The sequence below is a fragment of the Poromitra crassiceps genome (assembly GCF_964638095.1).
Source record: "Poromitra crassiceps genome assembly, chromosome: 26".
Taxonomy (NCBI): Eukaryota; Metazoa; Chordata; class Actinopteri; order Beryciformes; family Melamphaidae; genus Poromitra; species Poromitra crassiceps.
In genome coordinates this window covers 2,539,827-2,554,695 of record NC_139640.1, presented here as the reverse complement: position 1 = coordinate 2,554,695, position 14,869 = coordinate 2,539,827, and the positions used below count along the sequence as shown (strand labels likewise).

Below are 14,869 nucleotides of genomic sequence, written 5' to 3'. Positions count from 1 at the left end.
TCTCAAACTGTAAACGGTTTTGAAGTCATTCATCTAGTTTGACAGTTATTGAGAGTTGATTGAGTTAATGAGTTATTCATTTGAGTTAGTGTGGACTTTAACACTCAATAACTGTCAAATTAAATGACAGACTTCAAAACAGTTTACAGTTTTCTGATATACTACTGATGTTCTAATGATACAAAGCTGGTTGAAAATGGGCAGAGTGTTCCTTTAAGACTAGTAAATATGTGTGAGGAGGGGAGTGAAGACACAACAACACCTGAGAACAAATTGATACAAAAGGTTTTTCAATGGATTCTGTCACCATTGGGCATGTTCAATAACATACTAAAAGTCTACCGCAAGGAACATTCAGGAAAGGGGTCATTTTCAAGATGGTGTCCGAGATGGAGCTTAAAATGGCTATATGCATACCCTGCCAACACTCTCAATTTATGTAGGAGTGTCCCAATTTTTAACCCTTTCTCCCGCTGTGCTCCCGATTGGTAATTTATCTCGCTAATCTCCCGATTTGCAGGATATGTGTCGTGGTAAAGCCAAGCCAGAGGCAGTGACGAGTGACGCATGGTGGGGAAATCGATACCGCATAGTATCGCAATATTTTGTGTGGCAATATATTTGTCATACAAATTATGAAATGCATGCAACATTTTTATGATCGTGTTGGGTTAGTCTGTCTTGCTTGACAATCCCATTTTACTGCAATAAAAATGATTGGAGTGAGATGAACGGACTGGAAACGTTTTTCCTTTGGGGACATTATTTTCAGTTGAAAAAGGTAATACATTGAGGATAAGCCATTCACTGATACCCCAGAGAATCTCCCTCTTTTTCACAGCCCAATGTTGCCAGCCAGGTATTCTATATCTCAACCAATTTTTCTGCTAATTTGCATATTTGTTTGGTTTGTGTGGAGTTTGGGAACCCACGATCTCTATTTCAAGTTAGCTTGCTAGGTCATCAGCACTAACCCCGCGTCACCAGGCACAGTCCTCTCACAACACTTCAGGGGAGAGGTGACCACGTGACCCTTTGGGAAAGTCGCAGCGGCCATTTGTTAGAATTGGCAGAGCCTGCGGTGAATCATCTATAGTAATAGAATATCAATGCTAAAACAATACTGTATAAATGGAAAAAAAACGTGCGTAAAATTAAAGCACGACAACAGACCGCAGTCAGACATTATGCTCCAGCAAACAAATTAATCACATAATGAGGAAAATGACACTCACATATTTGCACATTTCATTTTCATGATATTATACAGTACAGCCAGAAAGCTATATACTGTAGCCCAGTGATACTCAACTTGGGGCCCGCGGGCCACATGCGGCCCGCGTTCGCCCCGTGTGGCCCGCAATGGAATTGAAAGAAAAAAAAATCACAGTGCACCTCTCCTGAAAGCAACATGCAAGATACCCGCTGAATAAGTGTCCAAATGTTCATGTCATTCTGACCAATACTCCACTTCTGTTATAGCATTTCAGTCTGGAATATGGCATATCTTTCAATAATCTATGATTTAGCTGCTAAATTGTCAAATACCGCCGTCTGCTCGCTACCCAGGCACTTATGTATGTACTTAACCTAACTAACTATCCGGTGTGCACAACATTGTCAGCCTAAACTCCGGCTGACACCCCAAAAACCTACAATCCGCTACAGAAAAATGTATATTGTTTGTTTATTAACTGGCCCCTGGCCTTCTATCATTTCACGAAAGTGGCCCCCGGGCAAAGCAAGTTGAGTATCCCTGCAGCCTATGTAGGCTACAGTGTATAGGCACATTAATAGGACAATGTCGTGGACTTTTTGGTTCCATTTGGCATGGTCACAGTCACATAGTCACAATCATGGCAGTATCAAATACAAAAAAAAGTTATGATATCACATTTACTGCCGGCGCTGGTTGATTGTTAACAACTGCTAAAGTGCTTGGACTGGCTAACCTCCAATTCGTAATTGAAGGAACTGAGGGGGGAGTGCAGATTGTGGCTCAACGCTGACCTGAACAGGTGATCCATGATATCCAGTGTGGTCAGTTCTTGCGGACCTGAGCGTAGATGCTGGCGACGTTGTCGTCGGGCTGAGGGGCAGGCCTCTTCTGCATGTGGGCATCATAGGAAGGAGGGGTGGCCCCTAGCTGGACTATCCCACCATCCTTCCTCTGGAAATGGACGTCGGCATAGTTCGTCTCCTGGGATGAGAAGAGACAAGACAAGACAAGACGAGGGAGGGAAGGTGAGAGTGAGACAGCATGTGTCCTGGGCTCCTGACTCTCCAACCTTTTGAAACCATTATTCTATGTTTTTAATTTGTGCAAGTTTTAACTTGTTGCACTACCTGACTTTTATTGCAACAGCAACTGACAAACAACCAAAAGCTATGGATGGTGTTTGTAATCCTTGATATTTTGGTAGATTCTCTCTTCCCCCGGCCTACTCTTTCTGCTGCACTGGATCCAGCCTAAGCCTGTAGTAGGCTGCAGACCATCATCTGCTAGCTTCAGCCTGGGCCTGGGCTTTTACCATCCACCATCCAGCTCTGCTAGCTGTGGCCTGGGGCTTTTCACCATCCACCAACCCTGCTCTGCTAGCTGTGGCTTGGGTCTTTTCACCATCCACCAACCCTGCTCTGCTAGCTGTGGCCTGGGGCTTTTCACCATCCACCAACCCTGCTCTGCTAGCTGTGGCCTGGGGCTTTTCACCATCCACCATCCAGCTCTGCTAGCTGTGGCCTGGGGCTTTTCACCATCCACCAACCCTGCTCTGCTAGCTGTGGCCTGGGGCTTTTCACCATCCACCAACCCTGCTCTGCTAGCTGTCGCCTGGGGCCTCCACCATCCACCAACCCTGCTCTGCTAGCTGTGGCTTGGGGCCTCCACCATCCTGCTCTGCTAGCTGTGGCCTGGGGCTTTCACCATCCTGCTCTGCTAGCTGTGGCCTGGGGCTTTCACCATCCAGCGCTGCTAGCTGTGGTCTGGGGCTTTCACCATCCTGCTCTGCTAGCTGTGGCCTGGGGCTGGGGCCCACTCCATCCATCCTGCTCTGCAGCCTGAGGCCCACTCCATCCACCCTGCTCTATATAACTCTTTATGACTATAACTATAACTCCAATGACTCTTGGGCCCACATACATGGACATGCACGCACAGTCCTACCCTCTCCTTCCTTTCTTTTTGTTGTTTGTCTGTGTTATATGTCTGTCTCTGTTATGTTTTATGTTCAGAGGTTGGCCCTGCTCCGGTTGAGTGAACGCTGGCGCGTTTGGCTGCCGCTGCTCTCTGGTTGCTGTGGCCAACCCCCCCCCCCCCCCCCCCCCCCCCCCCCCGCAACCCCCCCCCCCCCTCCTTTGTTTTTGTTGTTTGTCCGTGTTTTATGTCTGTCTCTGTTATGTTTTATGTTTGACCCATGTATTCTGTAAAGCGACTTTGAGTTCTTGAGAAGCGCTATATAAAATAAATGTATTATTATTATTATTATTATTAAGAGGAGGGAGGGGATATTGGAGATTTGTCTCGAGTAGGGATGTCACAATATATCGTCCCACAATATATCGCGACATCAAAACGTGACAATATGTATCGTTGAGATGAAATCTCATATCGCGAGAAAAAGAAGCTGAACACGGTGGCACTGATCTGCATCTGATTGCATGCTCGCTCTCCTTTTCATTGCTTTGTTTGAACAGACGAGGGACGTTACAGACACGGATGGATGAAAATGGTGAAATGACTCAAATTAGCGTGGAGGATGCCCCCTCAACTTACAAATCGATTGCAAAAAAATATTGTTAAAATATCGTATCGTATCGTTATCGTGAACCCAATATCGTGTATCATATCGTATCGTGAACTGAGTGTATCGTGACACCCCTTATAGTCTCGAGTGTAAATTTGGTGTGAAATTTAAAGTTATTATTATTATATAAAGACCTCTGGCAAAGTTTGAGAAAATCTCATTTCAATTTCAAAATGATGAATACATTTATTCTAATATGACAATATCTGATTTTCTGGAGGGGAAAAAAACGTGTTGCCAGTGAAATAACTGGCTTGAATAGAAGCAGTGTAATGATTAACATGAGGAGCTGGATCAAGTTGCTGCCTGGATCGTGAGACACATTTACATTGTCAGTGAAGGTTGTTGCTTTAAGCAGTGCAGTGGCTCAAACTTCCTGGTACAAAGTCTGATGTGTTGACCATTAGAGTAAACACAACCCCGTGATAAACCCGGTGGACTGGAGGAAGTATCCTCTCTGTGTTCACACAGGGCTGTAAACCTGCTCATGGAGTATAAGAGAACTCACATTTAACATCAATTGAATTTACTTTCTTTTTATCTTATTTCTATCAAAGTGCTGCTCAGAAAGTGAAATGTATTATAGAGAAACCCCAGGATGGCTCAACAACTGGATGCGTCTATCCAGCCTCAACAATTATTTGAAATATTATTTAATAATGACTTGAAATTATTTGGTCGAAGTTTGTGTCAAGTGCTGACTTGTTTACATGAGATTTGCTGACATGCCTGGATAATATACAGCCAATAATAAACAAAGTCTGCTACTGTTGTTGTTATTGTTGTTGTTGTTGTTGTTGTTGTTGTTGTTGTTGTTGTTGTTTTTGCTTGACAGTGCACTGTGAGGCAAATGAGGTGGGAAATAGAGACAGTCCACATGTCTGGGAACGCCCATACAGGCTCTAGGAACGCCCACAATAGATGCTGGCTTAGCCTGGGGGCGGGGTTAGGGTGGGGTAAATTCCCCCGAAATGGTTGAGAATGATGTCATGTTGCACATGCAGGCACACATGTAAACACACTTAGGAATATAATCAGTCAGAGGTGGAAAGAGTACTGACAAATCCTATCATATGTTTATATATATATATATATATATATATATATATATATATATATACATACACTATATATCACTATATGCAGCTCGTTCAGATGCAGCCAGGGATGCTCAGTTTGGCGATTCTCTCCGTATCACATACATCCATTTTGCTACAGCTATCGGCAGTGTCAAAAATGAAACTGAAATTTCTGAACTAATGTTGGTCTCTGGACCTAGTTTCAAGATGAGGACCAGTCATGTTACCTCATAGCACAATAGTCATCAGCTCTCAGCATAAGTCAAGTGTAAGCCAAGTGTGACGTCCGTTATGACGTGTGTCTCCTGGCAGTGTGACGTCCGTTATGCCGTGTGTCTCCTGACTCACTATGAATCACCTCATTCAATGGAAAGGAATTGCTTCAAAATGTCCCCATTCTCTGGGGTGGAGTTGTACAATCTCTACAAGCCAGTTTCTCTGGGTTGTAGAGATTACTTGCAAAACCCCATTCAATGGATAAACCTGGGGTCTCCGAGGCCTGGGTGGGCCGCAGGACCCTGTGGAGGTCCTGGGGTCGCTTCGGGGGGTCTGCAAGCCTCTCCCATGCCCCATGCCTAATCCTAACCCAGACCCTAACCTCTCCCACCCCCTAACCTCTCCCACCCCCATGCCTAAACCTAACCTCTCCCACCACTAACCCTAAACCTAACCTCTCCCATCCCCCATGCCTAAACCTAACCTCTCCCACCCCTAACCCTAACCTCTCCCACCCCCCATCCCTAAACCTAACCTCTCCCATCCCCCATGCCTAAACCTAACCTATCCCACCCCTAACCCTAACCTCTCCCACCCCCCATGCCTAAACCTAACCTCTCCCACCCCTAACCCTAAACCTAACCTCTCCCACCCCCCATGCCTAAACCTAACCTCTCCCACCCCTAAACCTAACCTCTCCCATCCCCCATGCCTAAACCTAAGGACACAGGGGTCCAAGCAGACCCTCCCCATGCCTGCAGAGGTGGGCAGGGTGGTTGAGAGAAGAGCCAATGGAGAATCCTATCCATTAAATGAGGTTTTGCAAGTAATCTGTACAACCCCCGAATCCTACCCATTAACCCATTGATACCGGATGCAGCATTTGCGTGTATATCCCTTTAACACCGACGGCAACGGGCGTGTCATTTTACCTTTCATGCCGGCTGCGACGCAGACGCGTAGTACGTGTATATCGTTGTTTCAAGACATGTGACCGATTAAATGCATCATGATTTGCTGAAATAGACGTGGCGGAGGTGAAATGCATTGTGGGTTTTGTAGTTTTTTATTTTATTGTTGCCTCGACCTTGTGGACAGTTTTTCAAAGCTCGAACTACACACCAAATCAAGGAAGCGCCGGTCCAGCAATACTTCCCATTAAACTTTAATGATGAAATTAATGCTGCTGACCTAATTTCAGATTTATTTATCTCATGTTCCAATCTGCAATAGCCTCAAGGTTTTACTGCACGTTCTGCACGGTGGCAATTCTGCATGGCCGCGTTTCAGACAGTAAGCTAAGTGAATGCTAACGCTAAGTGATGAACTGAACGGAGTATAACTTACTTTGAGGACGAAGACATCAATGAATAAGAAGATTCCACACCCAGATTATGATGTGACTGTTGACACGCTAGCCAAGGCTCATTGGGTGAGTGACTTTTGGCGAATTTGCCGTATTTCAAGACGACTGCAAAACGGAGGTCGCTAATGTTTTAACGTTAACGTTAGGCTGCAGTAATTGTCAAGGGTTCAACAAAACCTATTTCCTCAGCTTCTATAGTAGCTATCAACATGAAATAAAAAGCATTTGTCAGCTTAAACCCGTGGCTTTATATTTGGAAGGGTTACATTTGCCGTAATCTTGATTAACATTTCTTAAAATGCGTTAGAATCTTTATTTTTATTTTTGGGGGTTAAAAAAAAAAAAAAAAAAAAATTAACATTAGGGCAAATATAATACGAAAAGCCAAAGGGTTAAGCTCTCAAATGCTTTTTATTTTATGTTTATATGTGCTATAGAGCCTGAGATATGAAGGTTTTAGTGAACGCCGACCGCTCTGGCAACTTCTCCGAAAAAGGCCGGTTTACAGGGGCTGTTTACAAACGTGCAGTAGGTTTAGAGGGCTACTCTAGAGAAGGCGCGCCGGTATCAATGGGTTAAATGAGGTTTTGCAAGTAATCTGTAGAAACTGGGTTGTAGAGATTGTACAACTCCACCCCATCGAATGGGGACATTTTGAAGCAATTCCTTTCCATTGAATGAGGTGATTCACAGTAGAACGGGTGCCTGACTCATCAGCCCCATCCTCAATAGCCAATCAGCCCCTGTCAATATGACATCGGTTATGACATTGCTGCTGAGGCTATGACGTGGCAGTACATACATTATAGCCATGCGTGTCATCCTCCTCCCTCCCTGATTAACCTCAGTGGTTGCTGTACCTGGGCTGATCGTATCCCCTGAAGCTGTCTTGACCCCTGAAGAATTCCCTATACGTGGGGGATTCTCTATCCTAGACTGAGCAGATACCGTCCCCTCTCACCACAAGAAGAGGGGCATCTTACCACGGAGTCATTACGCCAAAGAATGAGTTGCCATGCCATGTGCCGATCATGGTCTCTCATGATTGAAATGTGACAATGGGGATCATTTCGTGGATCGGATTACATACGAGGAATTTGACTAGTAAGTAGGCTATGCAGCGTCAAAGAAAAAAATAAGACAAATCAAACCAAAAAATCAAAAAGTACAGTCCAACATCTTTAAAGTGACATATGATGGGAGGGGGGGGGGGGGTCGGGCCTGTTGTTGAGCTGGCTGGGATGGGGGGGGGGGGGGGGGATATTGGGCCGATGGCAGTTGGGAATTTACTCATTTACTCAGTGAATGACTCAAGTAGAATTTCTATCGTTTCAATTACTCGAGTAAGAGTAAAAGTAAAAGTACTGTATAGCATTAGAAAAATACTTTAAAAGTACAAATCCTCAAAAAACTACTTAGTACTTGAGTACTTGCAGTTGAGTACTTTCCACCTCTGAATATAGTTTACCCATACACTTGGACAGAGAGTGAACTTAATTTCGGTAGATATGGCTTTATGACATTAAGAATATATGTTTTTACCTCGTCTCCTCCATGTGCTGTGTTGTCACGGGCATGGCTGTTACCTGCATCAAAATACATCAAACTTAAAGAATGCATAGACAGGTACTCCAATTCTGAGCGCACACAGTGCTGCATTAATGCATGGGCAACACCGCTATGCAGGCATGCATGCACACACACTCTTCCCCCCTCTCTCTTTTAATTTCTTGCTCTCTCGCTCGCTCACTCTCTCTCTCTCTCTCTCTCTCACACACACACACACACACACACAGCCACACACACGCACACACACACACACACACACACACACACACACACACACACACACACACACACACAGACACACACAAACACACACACACACACACACACACACACACACACACACACACACACACGCACACGCTCTGTCACTACATGCTCACAGAAGACTTACCAGAAGTGGTGCCCATAGGTGTTTTCTTTGGCAGTTTTCTGTTTGGAGAAGTAATGAGTCATTGCTATGTACAGTAAATGTCATATTACACAGGCAGTATGGGACATTTTCCCATGTGCTAATTGAAAATAATGTCTTAGACTGTTTTCAATACTTCTCTAGTCAAAGTCTGATTAACCATCCCATTCACTAATCCATTGTTCCTTTCCATTCATCTCTCTCTCTTCCCTGCAGCAACGCCCTGTTCAGGTTACATCAGCCATTCATAAATACGCACGTTCCCGTTTATCCCTGTCCAATCAATGTCTCCCACGCTTTCCCTCTTTTCAGCTGCTGGCCAATCACCTAAATGAAGTTCCATATCAGTCCTCTCGTATTCTGCAAAGTTGTAACTCACCTTGTGTGTCTGATGCAACAATAGAACAATGGGGCTTGAAATAAACACAAGTGAGGTCTCCAGACCATAGTTCAAGCAGAAGGCCACTCACGCGTAATCCGATCTCAACGTGGTCAAAAAATCCTAGTATGACGTCTGCTATGACGTCAAACATGACGTCAGTTAATCCTCATATATATAGCAAGGGTCCTACGTCACCTCTCTCTCTCTGGCCGACCATAGCAGCAGCAGCCCACGGCAGTCCATCTCCCTTGAAGCCGGCCCCGAAGCGTTGTTTTGCACCAGATCCGCAGACCGAATCAGCACCCACAAGCCTTCTCTACCCGTGGATATTCCCATTCCTGGCATGTCGAGTTCAGTCATCGGTCCCCTGTCCCGGACCGGCCACGGAGCGTACTTGCCTTCCGAGGTGCCTGACGAAGACGTTGGCGAAGCGACCGGACCACAGGCTGCCAACATAGCCCCCCGCGCGCCACTACGACGGCCCCGGTAGGAGAGCAGAAGACGAAGCGCCGCTCCGCGGACGCCCAAGAACGCGTGCGAGCGTGCCGGAGGGAGAGGCCGATCGGCGCGGACGTGCGAGAGGCCGCGGGCGAAGACCAGTAGAGGCAGCCGCCCCCAGAGCCGGGAGCCGCTGGGGAAATGGAGGCCGCGGGGCCGCCGCGAGACGCCACGTACTTCCTGGTCGCACTGACCCCCAGGCCGCCGGGCAGATTCACGGTGATTGACGGGAACCGGCTTGGAGAAGCGCTGAAGCCGGAGCGCCGTGGCATCTCGGGCACTCTGGGCAGACCGAAAGGTCCATGGGGCGAACGGTTCATTCTGGCGGCAACAGCTGAAATGTAGTGCAATTTGCTTCCCTTCCAAATCCAGCGACGTAAAATAATCCATTCACGAAAAGAATAAGCACTCCCAGGAATTCATGGACGATAAAAGTTTAACGTTACATGCAGTCAAGCAGAAAGTCGCACTCGGCAGTAAAACCTAGCCCATGCAGGCGCCCTCCTCTGCCTCAAGAGCAGCGCCACTGGCCAATGGAGTCAAGCGCCAAAGCATTTGCCATGCACGCCGATTGCTAAATAAAGTTTGTCTAATCCTACCAACTGGCCTCTCCTGATTGAAGTGAGGTCTCCAGACCATAGTTCAAGCAGAAGGCCACTCACGCGTAATCCGATCTCAACGTGGTCAAAAAATCCTAGTATGACGTCTGCTATGACGTCAAACATGACGTCAGTTAATCCTCATATATATAGCAAGGGTCCTACGTCACCTCTCTCTCTCTGGCCGACCATAGCAGCAGCAGCCCACGGCAGTCCATCTCCCTTGAAGCCGGCCCCGAAGCGTTGTTTTGCCCCACCCACCTCCCCAGTCCACCACCAACGAGTCTTGACTCCTGATGGAGTCAAGCGCCTTGACTCCATTGGCCCGTGGCGCTGCTCTTGAGGCAGAGGAGGGCGCCTGCATGGGCTAGGAGATCCCCCCCCCCGTGGGGGATCGGGAGTCAAGACTCGTTGGTGGTGGACTGGGGAGGTGGGTGGGGCAAAACAACGCTTCGGAGGCCGGCTTCAAGGGAGATGGACTGCCGTGGGCTGCTGCTGCTATGATCGGCCAGAGAGAGAGAGGTGACGTAGAACCCTTGCTATATATATGAGGATTAACTGACGTCATGTTTGACGTCATAGCAGACGTCATACTAGGATTTTTGACCACGTTGAGATCGGATTACGCGTGAGTGGCCTTCTGCTTGAACTATGGTCTGGAGACCTCACTTCAATCAGGAGAGGCCAGTTGGTAGGATTAGACAAACTTTATTTAGCAATCGGCATGCATGGCAAATGCTTTGGCGCTTGACTCCATTGGCCCGTGGCGCTGCTCTTGAGGCAGAGGAGGGCGCCTGCATGGGCTAGGAGATCCCCCAAAAGAGAGAGCAAAAAAGTCAGGGTAGTCGCGCCAAGGCAGCCAAGTAGGCCAAGCCGGGAAGCGCCAAGCTAAACTCTAATGTACCAAGATCGAAGGCCCGACCGAGTTAGGAGCGCCGGCCGCAAATAGCCGTTAGCCGCTAAAAGGTCGAAGGCCGGAAAAGTACAATCGCGAAGCGCCAAGGCGGCCAGGTAGGCTAAGCTGGGAAGCGCTATCGCGAGGTGCCCGACCGAGTTGGGAGCGCCAGCCGCAAATAGCTGTAAGTCGCTAAAAAGGTCGAAGGCAGGAAAAGTACAATCGTGAAGCGCCAAGGCGGCCAGGTAGGCTAAGCTGGGAAGCGCTATCACGTGCCCGACCGAGTTGGGAGCGCCAGCCGCAAATAGCTGTAAGTCGCTAAAAAGGTCGAAGGCAGGAAAAGTACAATCGTGAAGCGCCAAGGCGGCCAGGTAGGCTAAGCTGGGAAGCGCTATCACGAGGTGCCCGACCGAGTTGGGAGCGCCAGCCGCAAATAGCTGTAAGTCGCTAAAAAGGTCGAAGGCAGGAAAAGCAAGATCGAAGGCCCGACCGAGTTGGGAGCGCCAGCCGCAAATAGCTGTAAGCCGCTAAAAAGGTCGAAGGCCGGAATAGTGCAATCAACTACTGGCGCCTGCAGATCTCAATTAACCTCCGGTAATCAGATCTTCCTTTTGGGGGATCTCCTAGCCCATGCAGGCGCCCTCCTCTGCCTCAAGAGCAGCGCCACTGGCCAATGGAGTCAAGCGCCAAAGCATTTGCCATGCACGCCGATTGCTAAATAAAGTTTGTCTAATCCTACCAACTGGCCTCTCCTGATTGAAGTGAGGTCTCCAGACCATAGTTCAAGCAGAAGGCCACTCACGCGTAATCCGATCTCAACGTGGTCAAAAAATCCTAGTATGACGTCTGCTATGACGTCAAACATGACGTCAGTTAATCCTCATATATATAGCAAGGGTCCTACGTCACCTCTCTCTCTCTGGCCGACCATAGCAGCAGCAGCCCACGGCAGTCCATCTCCCTTGAAGCCGGCCCCGAAGCGTTGTTTTGCCCCACCCACCTCCCCAGTCCACCACCAACGAGTCTTGACTCCTGATCCCCCACGGGGGGGGGGATCTCCTAGCCCATGCAGGCGCCCTCCTCTGCCTCAAGAGCAGCGCCACTGGCCAATGGAGTCAAGCGCCAGCGCCACTGGCCAATGGAGTCAAGCGCCAAAGCATTTGCCATGCACGCCGATTGCTAAATAAAGTTTGTCTAATCCTACCAACTGGCCTCTCCTGATTGAACTCTATTTAGTCTTCTTGCCTGTTCATATTAACACCTGGAAAACATGTCTTATATATGAATCTGTTTCATATGTCACAAAACCGTGTGCTGTGTGCTTTAACCCATTGATACCTGATGCAGCATTTGTGTGTATATCCCCCATTTGTGTGTGTATCCCTTTAAGACCGCGAACCACGTTAACGCGGTTCACGGTCTTAAAGGGATACACACACAAATGCTGCATCAGGTATCAATGGGTTAAGTGAATCTGAAAAACATTGCTTTCAGGTGAAAATCCTCAAAATGTAAGCTTTCCATTTGAGGTTTTCAGTTTGACCCCTTATCCAACAATGTTATGTGTTCATAAACACCAAGGGGTATCCAGTAATTGGCCCTCAAGGATAGAAGCAAGTAACCGTCAACTACTGTAAGTTAACCCATTGATACCTGATGCAGCATTTGCGTGTATATCCCTCATTTGTGTGCGTATCCCTTTAAGACCGTGAACCGTATTAACGCGGTTCGGGATACACACACAAATGCTGCATCAGGTATCAATGGGTTAAATTGTGAGGTCTTCACATAACAAGATGTTGAAGTCACAATGACATGGCTTTCTTTGTGGGTAACTTGCTTCTTAGGTTAATGTGGTTCCTGTTGAAACAGGATCTTGGGGTGGGACATACTGCAGGACAGGATAATGTGGTTCCTGTTGAAACAGGATCTTGGGGTGGGACATACTGCAGGACAGGACTCGAGGATCATTAATACAAGTCTAACCAATGGGATATCATAAATAGATGAGTAAGAAACAGCAAAATAAAAGGTGCTGTATCATAGGTGGCCTCGTCATATTTCTATACTTAAAATAACTGTCACACTTTGAATAGTCCAATGCTGACACTCAAGTTACTATCAAGTGACTGTAATGTGGCATTCAAAAGTCTACTGTGTTATACAGTAATGTGAAAAATTATTCTTTAGATATTCAATGTCTGGGTAATGATAATGATATAGGTTTAGAACTAGTGTCAGGATTAGAGTTATGCTGAAAGCAAATATGGGTCAAATAGGCAAGTGACCAATTGTTGAACATACATTTTTTGCAGTTTTATATATATATATATATATATATATATATATATATATATATATATATATATATATATATATATATATACATATATATATATATATATATATATATATGAAATTGCTAGCTGTAGTAGCTGATACTATATGAAACTATTTTACAACTTACCCATTTTTATGCATATAGTACACTCCGCCACCAACAAGCCCAAAGACAACTATGAGAACTGCAATGGTTATCCCAGCGATGGCTCCAGGTGAAAGACCCTTGGAGCGTACAATGATGGTGCCTACCGCTGGGGAGGTATGAAATAAAACACACGAGAAGAGGATAAAAGAACATTACAACATTTAGGAAAAAGGAATTAGAACTTGTCTTAGTTTTCACAAACCATTTGCAACATAAATACAATAATAATGATTTGCCCTGAGTCACGATTTGAGTATCACAGAAGCCCTGCATGTTGCTTTCTTAATAAACTAGACACCACAGACAGTTTAGTCCAGTCTGTTACATGAAGTGTTAAATACTGTATCAGGGTGCTGTGGTGGCAGCGTAACCTAACCTTTGGGTCCAAGTCACCCTTGCCTGATCATATCTCAAAGATCAATCAAACAGCTATTGAGCAGTTTGTATGGCAGTGCAACATTTATTACAAGAATGTTATGATTACATTTATACAAGAGGTCAGAGCCTCTGACACAGTTCAATGCTTTGCTCAAGGGCACTTAAGCAGTGTAGTGCACCACGAAGGTTCTCTTTAAAACACACGGCTGCCCTGACTATCCAAACAAGTCATAATCAGGGAAAAGCTTGTGGAGGCCTGTATTATTTAGAGATATATACATCTATCATGATATTCCGGAGTATCAATAATAATCTAAAATGAACACTAGCTTGAAAGATCAAACATGCCCATACAAATTCAATTTTGCAGTCACCAAACAACTTAACTTTACCTTTTACAGACAAAATATAGGTGCCAGATGTTGATGTTTTCTCAGTAACATCATTCATGGCTTGACAGGTGTAACGTCCACTGTCTGAAAACTCAGTCACTGGTTTAGTGAACACAGCAGAGTTTCCTTCTATCTTTGTCTCGTTCAGCATCCAGGTGTAATTAGGAGTTGGTATGGAGTCAGCAGAGCAGGTTAACTCTAAGGTCTGTCCCTCTTCTATTTGATTTTCACTTGGACCTGTGATTTTAACACTCTCTGGTCCATCTGAAACACACATTTATAATATTGTAATCAAAGCAATATAATTAATGAGATACACTGTTAGATAACTATTAAAAAAAATAACAACTTATAGGTTATTTACCAATACAAAAATATAAAAATGTTGTGTTACATGATGTGTTAGATCATTTAAAAACCCCTGTGTCCACACAGAGGCATATACAAAGTTTAGATAGGCTGGGATAAGGCCCGGTGTTCCTTAGCAACGGTCTAAAGGTAGACTGAGTAGTATCAGTACCTTCCAGGTCATTGTGCATGAGCTGATCAATGGGACCTGATCATACTGGATCAATATATGGCATGCAGCTTGGCTCAATAACTTGATATTCTAGTTTAGTTAAAACCCCCAAACTTAGGCTGACAGTGATCCATCAACGTTTTAACATGGGCCGTGCAAAAATAGGTAATCGGTTAATTTGGGAAGTATTTTGGAATCATATTGATTTTCCCTCAAATAGAATTACTTTGATGAATAGCATACTTTGAAGTTTGACTTGTACTTTTCTTTGACAA

At 45.8% G+C, this 14,869-nt stretch overlaps 1 protein-coding gene across 1 annotated transcript; it reads right to left on the bottom strand.

The window, feature by feature from the left end:
* Positions 1–1,960: 1,960 nt before the first annotated feature.
* Positions 1,961–14,178, bottom strand: LOC310798633 (uncharacterized protein). The gene is made up of 5 exons (XM_083661175.1): positions 14,075–14,178; positions 13,284–13,410; positions 8,425–8,462; positions 8,007–8,050; positions 1,961–2,200 (listed from the first exon to the last, which is right to left on the bottom strand). The coding sequence occupies exons 1-5, from the start codon at positions 14,130–14,132 to the stop codon at positions 2,042–2,044; spliced, it is 426 nt and encodes a 141-aa protein (XP_083517301.1). The 5' UTR covers positions 14,133–14,178; the 3' UTR covers positions 1,961–2,041.
* Between the last annotated feature and the right edge of the window lie 691 nt (positions 14,179–14,869).

Coding starts and splice junctions, on each gene's coding strand:
- LOC310798633 (XM_083661175.1), bottom strand. CDS start 14,132: ATGAATGATGTTACTGAGAAAACATCAACATCTGGCACCTATATTTTG. Junction 8,463..13,283: donor TACTATATGCATAAAAATGG/GTAAGTTGTAAA, acceptor TTCTCCAAACAG/AAAACTGCCAAAGAAAACAC. Junction 2,201..8,006: donor CAGCACATGGAGGAGACGAG/GTAAAAACATAT, acceptor TTCTCATCCCAG/GAGACGAACTATGCCGACGT.